Source organism: Helicoverpa zea, chromosome 31 (assembly GCF_022581195.2).
Source record: "Helicoverpa zea isolate HzStark_Cry1AcR chromosome 31, ilHelZeax1.1, whole genome shotgun sequence".
Classification (NCBI taxonomy): Eukaryota; Metazoa; Arthropoda; class Insecta; order Lepidoptera; family Noctuidae; genus Helicoverpa; species Helicoverpa zea.
This window is the reverse complement of record NC_061482.1, coordinates 7,068,643-7,082,698: the sequence shown is the minus strand read 5'-3', so window position 1 is coordinate 7,082,698 and position 14,056 is coordinate 7,068,643. Positions and strand designations below refer to the sequence as shown.

General features: G+C 37.2%; 1 protein-coding gene across 1 annotated transcript in view; it reads right to left on the bottom strand.

Annotated features, from left to right (window-relative positions):
• Positions 1-5,609: 5,609 nt before the first annotated feature.
• Positions 5,610-14,056, bottom strand: part of LOC124645039 (ecdysone-induced protein 78C-like) — a 71,695-nt gene continuing 63,248 nt past the window's right edge. Inside the window, exons 6-10 of the mRNA XM_047184774.1 lie at positions 12,955-13,221; positions 9,174-9,352; positions 8,624-8,737; positions 6,569-6,748; positions 5,610-6,443 (exon numbers count right to left, since the gene is read on the bottom strand). Of these exons, the coding sequence (XP_047040730.1) occupies positions 6,111-6,443; positions 6,569-6,748; positions 8,624-8,737; positions 9,174-9,352; positions 12,955-13,221 (1,073 nt within the window). The 3' untranslated portion in view covers positions 5,610-6,110. The remainder of the gene's footprint in view (positions 6,444-6,568; positions 6,749-8,623; positions 8,738-9,173; positions 9,353-12,954; positions 13,222-14,056) is intronic.

Here is a 14,056-nt window from a genome sequence, read left to right as displayed (position 1 = left end):
CAAGATGTTATAAACGCTGAAGGGGGCTACTCAAGATTTTAGTTAATTTAAGGCCCATTTTCACCGATTATATTTGATTGGCTTAATTAATAATAATCATTCCGTTTGGTAACGAATTACAAGACTGATTTTGTATACCTTTGTTTTATTGTAGTAACCAACCCTTATTTATTTATAAAACTGTAATTATTACAGAAAAAAGTAGGTATACACTTTCAATATCATTTTAATGTATCCATAACAATTCCTATAATATGTATACAACTGGCATTTCATGTGTATATGTTATAGAAATTGTCATGGATAATTCAAAATTACATTTTAAGTGTAAACTTTTTAGTGATTTTGTATCGTTTATATTACTATGAAACCAATGTATACCCAGTTTTGATACAGTATTACATGTAGATAATTTAGAAAAAAATATAGAACACATACTTTTTGAATGGTGGAATTTGAGATATTTTAGAAAATGTGACAATGTATATATATTATTGCTCGTGACTGTACAAGCGGCTCAAACGACATTTTTAGATCTTGTAATCTATGTCGCGATTCTGCTAAGTTAATAATGTCAAAATTGAATCGCAATAGCAGTTCTAAGCAGGCATTCTGTTACTAATATACCTGAGACCAATCGTATTTCAATGGCATTTCATTGGTTTGCGATTGGTCTGCCATTTGATCTATACGGTAGTTTACTCTAGAATCACATTGCAATCGTAAATCATTGGCAGACAATATGATTCATTATTCTTCTTCTTCCTCCTGCCCTGTCCCCAATTTTATTTGGGGTCAGCGCAATGTCTTCCGCTTGCCACCATAGGGCGCGGCCTGCGGACGACAGACTAGGGGCGTCTGTCGTCCGATCAGAAACAGGCCTCGAGACGGTGGCTTTGTGTTGCGCGCGCCTCTCTCAGTGGAGTTACTGTGGCCGCTGGGTGACGGCCACAGATGGTGACGGGGCCCGCCTTCGAACATCTGGCGAGCCAATACCTGTCGGGGGTGCGGAAGAATGCTTTGGCGATACCCGTGCCCTCGACAACAGGTAATTGGAGGCAACACCAGGTAGGGTTTTTAGCCGGTAAGAGTCCGGCACACCTCCACCTACCCCAGGTGGAGTACAGTCCATGAGGATTTTCCCCCTGACAAAAAAAAAAAGAAAAAACAAAAAAAAAAAAAAATGTCTTCCGCTTCCATTTTTCCCTGTCACTCGTTATACTGACACTCATTCCCTTCCTATTCATGTCATCTTTCATGCAATCCATCTATCTTTTTTTAGGTCTTCCTTTTCCTCTCCACCCATCTACATTCATACTTAGTAGCACACGCTTTGTTGCATGCGTATCATCCCTCCTAATGACAAGCAAAAACTATGACAATCTTCTACTTCTCATCTTTTCTGACTTCCTGTAATGTAATCTTTCCTCACTTTATCCATGCTTGTCACACCACACATCCCTCTCAACATTCACATTTCTGCTACATGCACTCTCTTCTCATCCCTCTTTTTCAATGCCCAACACTCAGATCCATACAGAACGACAGGTCTAATTCATTATTGAATAGCAGAAAAAAGGATAAAAACGTTTATTTCAAAATCAAATCGAATAAACATAGCAGAATGCCACATACGCTTCAATCGTAATTGAGTCGTGATTGGATCGTCGGATGTGAATCATATGTCGCTTAAATAAAATTAGCCGAATCGAGCACCAGCTGAATCTTTGCGTGTGTGCCTTATATCTTGTGTAAAGGCTGCAAGAGATAAGCTTGTCGGCTAATGTTGTTAACCTTTTGAAAAAACTTGCAGGGTATTTTAAAGAGATAATAAAACGCCATTTGAGAGCAAGCACTTCGATGAGTGACATTTATTAATACGAGACTAAACACACCAATTGAAGAGTGTATGGCCTACAGAAGATGGATCTCTACATACTATACAGTTCAGATTTTGAGATCTTTATGCTTCGTAGACGCAAAATACCTAAGTATATTTAAAAGCAAAACTTAAGTAGGTATACTACATTAAATAACCTTAGCAGTACTAATTTATTTTCACTGCTACTTGATCGATTTCCGAAGAATGCCTTATTTCGCATCGTTAACATTAAAATTACCTACCTATCCAACTATATTTACTTTGAACCCAATAGGTATAACTGAAACCGATCAAGTTCGAGGAAAATATTAAAAGTCATTCTCTCTATGTCTTAATTTAAACAACAGCAATTTAACTAAAACGAATTCCGAATATCATTCTACTAACAGCTAATATACATTGGCTTACCACGACAAACAAAATATACATAGGTATTTAATATATTTATTTATAAGTACCTATTGTTACAATGAACGATAAGTGATTACATGATAAATCTAAAAGGTGCAAATGCTGAGTAAATGCAATCGCAATAGATACTATGTACTATGTAAGTTCTAAATTGATATTGTTATGACGTATTTAAAAATGCAGCCAGCCGTATTTCAAGTGAGGAAAGATTACATTAGAGGAAGTCTGAAAGTAGCGCCAGTTACAGAAAAGATGAGAAGTAGAAGATTTTCATGGTATGGGCTTGTAATGAGGAGGTATGATACGCATGCAACTAAGTAAAAATGTAGGTGGATGGAGAGGAAGAGGAAGACCTTATGAAAAGATGGATGGATTGCCTGAATTATGACATGAATAGGAAGGGAGTGAGTGTCAGTATGACGAGTGACAGGGGAAAAATGGAAGAGGATGACATGTTGCGCCGACCCCAAATAAAATTGGGAACAGGGTAGGAGGAAGAAGATTTAAAAATGCAGCCAGTGAAATGAAACGTGAGCAATTATGTTGAAAGCAAAAATAGATCATCATCATCATCATCATCATCATCATCATCAGCCTATCGCAGTCCACTGCTGGACATAGGCCTCTCCAAGTGCACGCCACTGAGATCGATTTTCAGCTTCTCAAAAATAGATCATTGATCGTTCATTAGGTATATTGCGTTGCAATTTAATAAATAGGTACGTATTTTAACTATCCTGGGTGATAGTTACAAAAAATACTTTACATATTAAATTATCCAAATAAAAATAGAAAAATTTGAGCAAAATATTATTTAACAAAACTTTAAACTGATCTGAGCTGTGTGGGAATACATAATTTATGTTAATACGGCACTATAAGAACATACAATGTATACCTATTCTTGTGTGTTACACATATTTGATCATGGAGTGGTGATTTGTACAGTCCTAAATGTGTTGTACGTCTTTAACAAAAAAATACCCTCTTTTCTGGATTGGAATTCAACTGAAGTTAATTAAGGAGTTATTAATTAGTACAGCTAAGCACTTTATATTAACTCTTAAAATGAAGAAAAAACAGACTATTATACATAGGTAATATTAAACGCATAAGGTTATAAAGTTTTTGTAACCTAAGCTTAGAGGTTAGAAAAACTTTTTATCGCAGTGATAGTATGAACAAAAACAAACCTAACATATAGGTACTCTAAGTAATAATGTTGTCTGATAAACAGGATATTTTATATCCTACGTACCCACAACCCCCATTTAAACAATAATAAAAATTTAACAACAGAAAAAAAAAAACTATAATACTTTAATACTCCTGATTTCCGATAAAAATATATTTTTTGACAACAATCATTAGGAGTAATGTAGTAAGTAACTAAAACAACCGAGAAAAAGAACAATGACGATTAGAAAAAGAGCAATGCCTGAAAGGGTTCAAGAGATCTTTTCGTTTATGCAACCACTTTCCTTTCAGTTAAAGGTCAGATAACGAAGAAAAGTTGATATTACAGTTCCTATCCTAAGAGAGACATCGAGAGAAGAGTTCCTTATAAGTTATGTCATGACTTCGTCATTCAACTAAATAATAATATAATAGAAATTGAACATATCGGGTGGCAATACCTTCTCCTTTAGAAGTCGGTTCAAATTAAATACCTAATAATGATTATTTTTAGAAATTAAATCAATTTACAGTTCTTTATCAATCAAAAAATACTTAGCCCAATAACTTAACATTACCAACTAAATCAGAACAGGTTAATCAATTGAGAGTAATTAAACTATATTATTTATAACAAAATATCGAGAAGCTTTTCACACAAGGAACTATTTAAATAAATAAATGTTACACTAGCTTAATGACGTAGTTGATAGCGAAGTTATGTTATAAACATACCTAGTTGATACGAGATTCCATACAAACGGCGTTAGGTACTACCTACAAGGACCAATCAGAGGACCAGATGAGCAACTTAAATGGATTCAACATATTCGAACACCTCCCAAGTAGCATTTTGTTCCATTTAAGAGTACACATTTAGTTCACAGGTGAACTTAAAGCATTACTACAGTTCACTCGTGATGTATTAGCTGCATTATTGTAATTAATTACACCTATGCCTGTCTAAGGGACTTACAGGAGTGTAGAGTAATACTTTTATACGGTTATGGGTGTTATAATACTCTAACAACTATCCTTTAGTCAGCTTTCTGACTAAGAGCATTATAGTAGGGTAGAGATACGGCAACCGCTATTTAACGGCCTACTTGTTCGATGTTATAGAGCTATCAGTTTAATAGAACACTTCTGGTCATTTATAAAGCCAAAGGCTGTTATGTCTACTTGTCTTAGACTGTTATACAGCCAGTAGCTGTATTAGGACTTGTTTGTGATACTTAAAATAACCTTTTTTTTACTATCTGTACAGAGGTGTTTAAATGATTCACATGTGGACTGTTGGCTGTTAGAAGGGCTATATAACAGTTCACATAGCCGTATTTCATTTCCACCATTTTGTTCTACGTAACCTAAAATATTTACCAAATAAATCTACAAGATTAATGCAGATTTATCACAAAATGCGCAGATAGAGCGAATGAGTTTTGGTTTCATGTTAAAATTAATTACCGTAGTATAATTATAATGCCAATAAAATATCAAAAACTGAAGATGTAAATTTTCCTCTCAGCCAGTTTTAAACATTTCAAAATGAATAAAGCGTTTTTACAGAGGCGCGTGAAAATTTTAATTGTCAATATGTATACATTTCACGATAAAGTTGCATTCCCATGGCATTAACATGATATAGTATATAAAACAGGTACTACCGCGTGTTATTTTATAATAATAATCCGCCGGAGTTAGTTTGCCCCGAATCCATGCACTCCTTACAATTGTCAAACTAATATATTAAAATGTGGAAATAATTTAGGACACAAGTGAATTTAAGGTAGCTTACTGGAGTACTTTTGTCCGATTTTAACTGTGCAGGCTGTGTATTTAGCCACTTATTATTCTTTATTACACTCATGCACGTTGAATGGTTCACACTGCGTTCCATATAGTGCCGTAAGTCAGCCTTAAGTCCGATGTTACTACTTAAACTGCTATTATAATGCTATTATACTTCTAATGTACAGCCATAGTGAACTTAAGGCTGTCAAATTTGTGCCCAAACTGGTTCAATAAAAGCATTATAGCAAGCTATACAGCTCATGTACAGCTGACATACACAGCTTGTAGAGTACATGTGAACGACTAGACATCTTATATAGAACCCCGAATGCTACTTGGGCTACTTTAAATTGACTGCCTATCCAAATGACTACCAGGGTTAAGGCCTTGTCCATATTTACTATTCATGGTACTTATAGTTGGCGGCGACAATGCACCGTCTTCGATATTCCACGTTATATACGTACACCGTATTCTGGGCGTCATCCAATCATTCAAGTAATAAATAATACTAAATATCGGCTAAAGAAAATGGTACCTAAAAATTTTGAATATCCTAAAATATTATATAAACATTTTCCTCTGAAAACCTTTCGGCCTTGTACGGTAAAATGAAACTTTCAGAGACTGTGTTGCAATTAAGAGAGAAGCCATAATTTGCTTGGCATTGAATGTGTAGGGCTCTGACTATCAAATACTTTCAATGCTGTTCATGGTTAGAAAATCTGTGGATAGAAACTTTGGCGCAATAGGTTATCCTAAAATGTTATAAAATAATATTTCCAATAAGTTCATCAGTCAAGCCTTCTTCATCGATGTTGACATTGCATCCTACTGTTGTCGTGAACTAGCCCCGCTGCGGGACCTGCGGAGTCTGAGAGGAGTGAGGGGATTGGGAGGACTGAGCGACCGGCGCCACAACCACCGCCGTCGACGTAGTCACCGCCGAAGTCGACGCTGCCGCAACTGCTTCAGTGTTCTGATCTTCGTACCTCGGAATATCAAATATCTCTATGAACAGATCAGGCAGCAACAGGCGTGGCCAGCGTTCTCGAGGATACGAGAGAAGAACGTGATGTCGGGCCCCTATGAGGCGGACTTCGTTCCTGGCCGCAGCGAAGGCTTCGTAGCGGGCGCGGGCAATGGCTGTCGCCTCAGGACCACCTCCGTTGGTTATCATCTGTCAGAATCAAAATCAACCGATTATTCCGTTGGCTTATGTAATAAAAAAAATCTATGAGCAAATCGAATAGTTTTGGTCTTATCAATAGGAGCCAGGCATTAGTGTTGAATGGAAATATTTACGTTATTTATGAGTGCGTCGTTCAAGGTTTGCTGCAGACCACTGATGCGATCGGGGGTGCTGAGGCCGACGCGGTGCGGGCACATCAGCAGGGTGCTGGTGTACAAGGCCATCTCTTCCTCGGTGATCTGCATCCTCAGAATTTTCCAAATGTACGTCATCAGTGCCGACGCAAATGGTTGCTGGAACATAATTAATTGTTACTTAATTTGGGTGGATAAGTAAAACTTTAATAAACCCTTATTTAAACGACCCTAGAAGCTTTGTTTTAGTAAATCGTCCATTCGACGTCGTCAGTAGCTTACATTCCCTATACCTCCTACAGAATGTGTAACACTTTCGAGCAAATATGAACACTTACACAGCTATGAATTTGTACAATTACTTATTTCCAAGTAGAAATAAAATAATTTAAACTACGGTACTCAGTTTTAATTAAGCCGTTGGTCGATCGTATAATTATTACGATCGATAAATACTATCGGAGGTCGACACATACTGCAAGTGTGGACTTATGTAAGAACCGACATGTCCCTGTAACAGTAATTGTGTAGCAGCAAACGACAACAATTAAAAACATACTACGGATATCAATTTTTGATTGTTTTATGTCTATAGTCTGTTTTTTAATCTCGTAGACTAAACTGACATTACGAGTGTGGTCAGTTTATTGCAAATTCTTAAATAGTGATGTGGCACGACCGAAACTTAGCGTTAATAAAATCAAGTATCGTTTTTTTACAATAAGTCATCCTGAAATAATGGGCTTATTCTTGAAGATTACGCATGGCGTTGCGTGCTCAGATATCCCTGGCAGTTTGTAGCACGTCGTGCAGCCGTGTGTACGTACGTGAATTGTAAATATAAAACTTTGAATGAATATTAAATTCGTCTATTATAGATAAAAAGTTACGATTCAACAAACCGGTATCGTAAGTACAGCACTGCACAAAAAAGTTAGCAACATTATTTGTAAGTTTGACATTTTGCAAGTGTCAATTTAGTCTACGAGATTAAAAAACAGACTATAGTTAGCAAATCAACGGCGGAAAGTTCACGCAAAACTCAATGGCGGTCTGCAACTAACTTCCGAACACAAGTACTTACGAGCGGTAAATCCGACACGATCGAAGAGAGATTGGCAGGACCGATATTTACCTGTTATCCTAGGCACGAGTGTATAATCACCAACTTCTAGTCACAGGGCTGCTTTGTGAAACTTTCTTATAACATACAAAGTGATTTCGGCCCGACCCTGAATCGAACTGGAGACTGTGAAGTGACTACTATGCCAACGACGTCTTTAGCATTGTTGCACTAAAAGAGCTATAAGCTTCACTTGCACTGTATAACTTTCTCAAGGATATCAACAGTTTTTTTAAAGAGTGTCTGTGGTGTTTCTCGCCAATTCTTCTCCATGAGACACTCTTTGCTACCGTGCAACTGGTTTGACGTTTCGAAAGAGCTCTTAAATAGGCCACCTATTTGAAAGAAATAAAAGATCCTTTGACCAAGTAATAGTAATCTGCCGTGGTTCGTAGCGCGCCGTAGCACTTTCGTAGCAACCGTGTGCAGGCACATTTTACTTATTTTATGAATGGTAGGGTATAATAGGGTAATAATGTAATTTACACTAGTAATACTTTTACTAGTGTAAATTACATTGTTTTCATAAAAAAGTTATTGTCGTGTCAGGTATAGACATAGCAATGGTATTAAATTCGTCAAAATGTAACGTGTATTTTGCTATGAAATTATTTACTGCTTACGTAGACGGCGCGGTAGGCTTCACGTGCGACACATAAAACAACTGCATGTAATGTACTGTAAAGAGCGTCTAGCAACTGAGTATTCCCTTGAAATGCATATTATATTTGAACTTGATCGTAACATAATACCTGCAATTTTTATGTGTGTAAACAGTTATTTCATATTACCTTGCAGTTAATTTCGTTCGGTACCTACGTTCGCCTCATTATCTATGTCATATGTGTACTCCGTTAAAAGTAATTTTAACTCTTTTTATTTATAAAAAAAATGAGGCTTTGATTACTTACATCATACATCACCATCAGCTCCTGATAGGTAAATGTAGTGCCATTCTCGAACATGATGCATTCCTGAGTAGAGTGGTCGGTCACACGAGTCAGCCAGACTTCGAAGAACCCTTGCTGCGGACATAAATACACACTGACAGGGTCCAATCGTTACTGGTGGTGCACAGCTTTGATGGTGGTGAATGATTTGGGATACGCAAAGCGACACTTCGCAATAGGTACAACAAATTCGCAAATAAAATAAATGCTGCGCAACAAGTAAAAAATATATATATTTTTAATTTTTAACACGAAAATTAGACAAGCTTAAGTAAAGGAAAAGTTAGACAAAGTTGTAAGAGAGACCTAAAGTATATAACAGCGGACAAGACGTACGCTCGGAAATAGTAAGTTCCCAGGAAGGTGCGATAGTACATCAGCTCTCAACTTCAAAACTTCAAAACTCGTTAAAGTATCACTTCAACAAAAAAATCAAAAAGTCTATGTAACATCTGGAAATGAAAATTCGCCCAAGGCTTACGTGACTTGACGTGGGTTTGCAGCTGTTTACCTTAATGAGGATGAGATGGTCATCTTGCGGGAGGCTGAAGAAGCCGGGCAGTCGCTTGGCGAACTCGACCACTAGAGGGATGGCGGGAGTCATCTGCTGCGCGAATCTGTGCCACAGTATAGAGCGCATGTCGGTCACGGCGTCAGTGCTCGACGACGCCACGTCCTCGCCGCCACTGCCTAATAGTTCATGGATTGAAAGCAATTATTACTATGTATACTCGTGATAAACAAAGAGAAACAAAATATGAAAACTTTCAGCATGTCTACAAAAATATACACTAACAGCCAGTTTCTTCATCAAAAGTCAAAGCCAAAGTAAAAGTCAAAGTAATGTCTAAAGTAAAAGTAACTGTCAAATTCGTTTTTTCTATTAGTTTTGCTGTCACTTTAGCCTTGAAAAAACGAATTTGATCGTTACTTTTACTTTAGACATTACTTTGACTTTTATTTTTGATGAAGAAACTGGCCGTAAGTCAATAATAGTTAAGATATGACGATGATATGACAAACTATGTTGTCTATAGTTTTGTTGGTCATTTTGTACTTTATATAATAAAAAATATACCTTTTAATAAGTAATAAATAAATAAATAAGGCCTACAATTTTCTTTTCCACCAGTTAAATGCTTAAAATTCAAAACTTTTCATCGTACGTATACAAAAACTTTTCTAAGTAGTAGCTTTTCCTCTTGGATTTGAACCATATTAGCTATTGTTTGGTTTTTCGGTATAGTAGTAGGTAAACTACTGTTCTTTAAAACTGATGATTTGCAAGAACTACATTTGGGCGAAGCTCCAGAATCCCGCTAGTAGGTAATTAGTAAACTTCAAAAACCTACTACCAAAAAAGCTGAAGATCGGAACGGGCTATGTTTCGTAAAGGTAAAGTACTGCATTTAAAAGCGCAAGATTTTCTCAACCAAAATTAGTGCCCACTTCATTATAATAACTAACTAACTAACGGTACGTTTTGAATTCTTGCTGCCGACCGCACATGCATGCCGGGACTGCATGAAGTCGGCCGCAGCTACACTACTAGTTTGTAAGCAGCAGCAGCACGTGCAGTCAGATGTCACTGCTTCGGTCCAAAACGGTTTTTACTTCTTTTGTTTTTCCCTAGAATATCATCTGTGTGGACCCAATAACTTCTAAAAGGTTTCAAAGACTAAATACCTAATAAAAACTATGCACACATCGGGCAAATAAATATTTAATGAGTGTCTAAGCGTATTCCTACAAAATAAATCGTACTTCCTACTAACAGTGAAACCCGATAGTTACAAAGGAAAAATGAAACCATATTAACGTTACTCAACAAATTATTATAAATGATTCAACTTAATGTTTAATGGAATGCACGAGGCTTAAAGATTGCTGCGGTAGTCCAAACACTAGTCTCTGTGGGTCATGATTTACGTCGTACTTGTAATCAACACGTGGCAATCACCGCCTAACTTAGCTCATTAGAATTTTATAACTGAATTCATCATTGTCAGACAGACGCTAAGATTTAAGCTACAAAGCGTTGCATATTAGGGATTGGTTCTGTATTGTCACATCCTATGGCCATCCCATACCGCCTTAGTATCATCATCAGCCTTTCTATCGTCCCACTGCTGGGCACAGGCCTGGAATCGACCTGCAGTCATACTTGAGAGGTTGGTTGTTTTATTCAGTAGGCTACTACGACTTGCCTAAGTATATCAAATGTTTGTAGGAACTAACTTGCTAAATTGCAACTAATATAATGCGAAAGTAACTTTGTCTGAATGTCCGGATTTCCCGCCAAAACTACTGAACAAATCTAGATGATATTTTGTTTACACATGACACGACATACGCTACTTTTTATCCGAGTGCGGGAAGTAGCATAGCAGGATAGCAGTAGGGTAGAGCCGCGGGGATAAGCTATTTAAAAATAAACCGGTGACTGCACCCGACACGCCATGATATGCTCAGCCCTATCAAGTTACGGGTGAACTTTAAAAAAATATTTTCAATAGCGACATGCACTCGTTGATGTGAACTTGATAAAGCTCCGCGTGGGCGTGATCGACAGCCTTTTACGCTCACTATTTGAAAAGCCTTATTTTAGATTTCTTACATACGTCATTTTATCTAACGTTCATTTACAGTTTTATTTCCGAGAAAATTATTATCTATAACTTTTTTTTTGTCTTCAAGTTTAAAGAAACCCATCTCGATATCTATTAACTGCTTTAATGAGCTACATATCAAGGTTGGTTCTCTTCAACTGCAATTTGAAATAAGCAATGACATAAATCCTTGTAAGTTCTATACTGAATCGATAGCAAAACGTTTTTACCGTTAAACAATTTACAACAAGTTTCAATACACAGATGTAGTTTGTCATTATATAATGAGTTCTTAATGAAAAAGCAAAATAATATCGCATGGGGGAAGTAGGCCAATTGGGGCCATCTTGCATATTAGATGAAGAGGCCCTAACTGCAGTGGTTAGTGGATTACTTATTCAGATACCTTTCACTGACTTTGTGAAACATGTATCTATTTTGTACATTCAATAGAAACAAGTTAATTCAACGTTTGATAGGCACTGTTAGCTCAATAACATCAAAAATGCGATAGATGATAACTCTGTCTGTCTGTATGCCGCGCTTATGAAAAATACTGGACCGAGAAAATGTGTGCAGAGATAGACTAGAGCCTGAAAAAGGACATAGTACCTTTTTACCCAGGTGCGGGTAGTGGCTCGCTGGGGATGTGAGTGAACCCGCGGGGAACAGATAGTGTATAGGTATGGCGCCGACGATACAAAGAGGTAAATACATAAAGTATGTTTTACAAGAATGATCAGTTATATTTATTTGGTATTTGAAGTAAGCAAGTTATGGTGATTATAACTAAAACTATTTATTGGGGTATTGATTGACAGTTTAATATTGCACGGAATGATTAGAAATGAACAGTAGGCTGAATTTGAGCCGACCGCATTTGACCTACTTATTAAAAAGGCACTGCACTTCTTTTAATGCTGAAAATATTCATATTAGTTTCGGTTGATATGGACATAGAAGAAGTAATAAGTAAGTTTTTAAATTCGGATGTAAGCACGTAGGTACAGTCAGCACCAAAAGTATCTAAATGAAAATGAATTTCGAAAACTTCTGAACAACATTGTATCCAGAAATTACACAGATGCCAGAACTAAAATCACATTTAAATGTAATTTTATTATGACATGTACATTTTTGTAATTAAAATACACGCGGACTATCTAAAAAACAATAGATAGTAGAAACTATCCATTCCTATTTCTAAATTCAAAACTAAATGCACGACTTTTCTGGTGAGTTTAGCGACCTACATAACTATTAGCTTATTGACAGCCAGTTTCTTCATCAAAAGTTAAAGCCAAAGTAAAAGTCAAAGTAATGTCTAAAGTAAAAGTAGCGGTCAAATTCAATTTTTCTATTAGTTTTGCTGTCACTTTAGCCTTGAAAAAACGTATTTGACCGTTACTTTTACTTTAGACATTAGTTTAACTTTAACTTTTCATGAAGAAACTGGCCGTTATAGATTTATACTTAAGTTGACCTAAATATTATTTTAAGTGACGCTTCAAAAATTGTTTCTTTGCATCAGTTAAGAAAAAAATCATAATAAGGAATACCTCAAGTTGACATGCACACTTTGCTAAGAGAAAATATGTTGATCCCAAGAAACGATTTTCGAAATTCTCATCACGACGTCATTGGGGTGAGCTGTAATCTTAATGAAATAAAATAAATGTTCACCTTCAGAGTCGTCATGGATTCGCATGTAGACGTCGCGTGGCAGTGGCACATGCAGCTCCTCCGTGTAGGTGTTGGTTTTGCGGTGCGCTGTCGTGATCAGCTTCACCAGCTCCTCGCTGGACATCTCCGGGCGCGCGGGCTCCGTCTCCATGGTTTCGGGCGGCGGGATCACCTCTACGTTAGCGGCGTAGGCAGCGGCCGGCTCTAACTTCACTTCGGCGACGACGGCTTCTCGGGGACGCTTGGGGACTCGGCCGTATCTCACGGCTGCGGGAAGGGACCTCATTACAGTCGAGTCGCGCCGCAATACGAGCCGGTGCATCTCGCACGCCGCGGTGCACTCAAATGCGAACTCCATGCGACAATTGGAAAATAGGTGTGACTATTTGTACATTGACACCGCCCAGTGTTTCTGCGCCGCGTCGATTGTAATTTCCTGTTGCATATTAATTGCGATACTCCGAACGGATTGCTCTGGGAAGCAATGATTGATGCTAGAAGCCTATTTCATTCTATCGGACTTTGCGCACCACGTGTTGTACTTTTACAACAATGCAAAGGTAGACGGTAGCGTGCGCAAGTACACATATCGTAACAAAAGCTGTGTCTTCAAAATGGTGCATAGTTATTTCAGCGACGAATTAATTTTGAAGTCAAATAAAATCGAAACCAAAACTATCTCACTAAAGCTATATTAAATGAGGGTGGATAACCAATGAGGGCGAAGCGGAGTCTCCGGCTAAGCTTTCCACTATATGAAGATGATCTTAGTATAGATGCACTTTAGCTTTTATTGAGAACTATTTCAATATTCTATCGAAGTTAAAATTAAATCACAGTCAGGTAACAAGTCGGTAAAATATGCGCCTTCCTCGCTATCTACAGCGCGCGTAAGTAAGTAAATACAATAAAGGAAAGTGCAGCATTCCCTGGCCAATACTCTTAATTTAAATGAACTTTGTTAATCGCTAAAATAAACTACCTTGTAAGTGCATCAATTTGTAATGTTACAATAATAGCAGATAACGGTCAAATACAAAACTAAGTCTAATTGAATGAATGTAGTCCAATAATACACATGAGTACATCATTATAAAAGAAC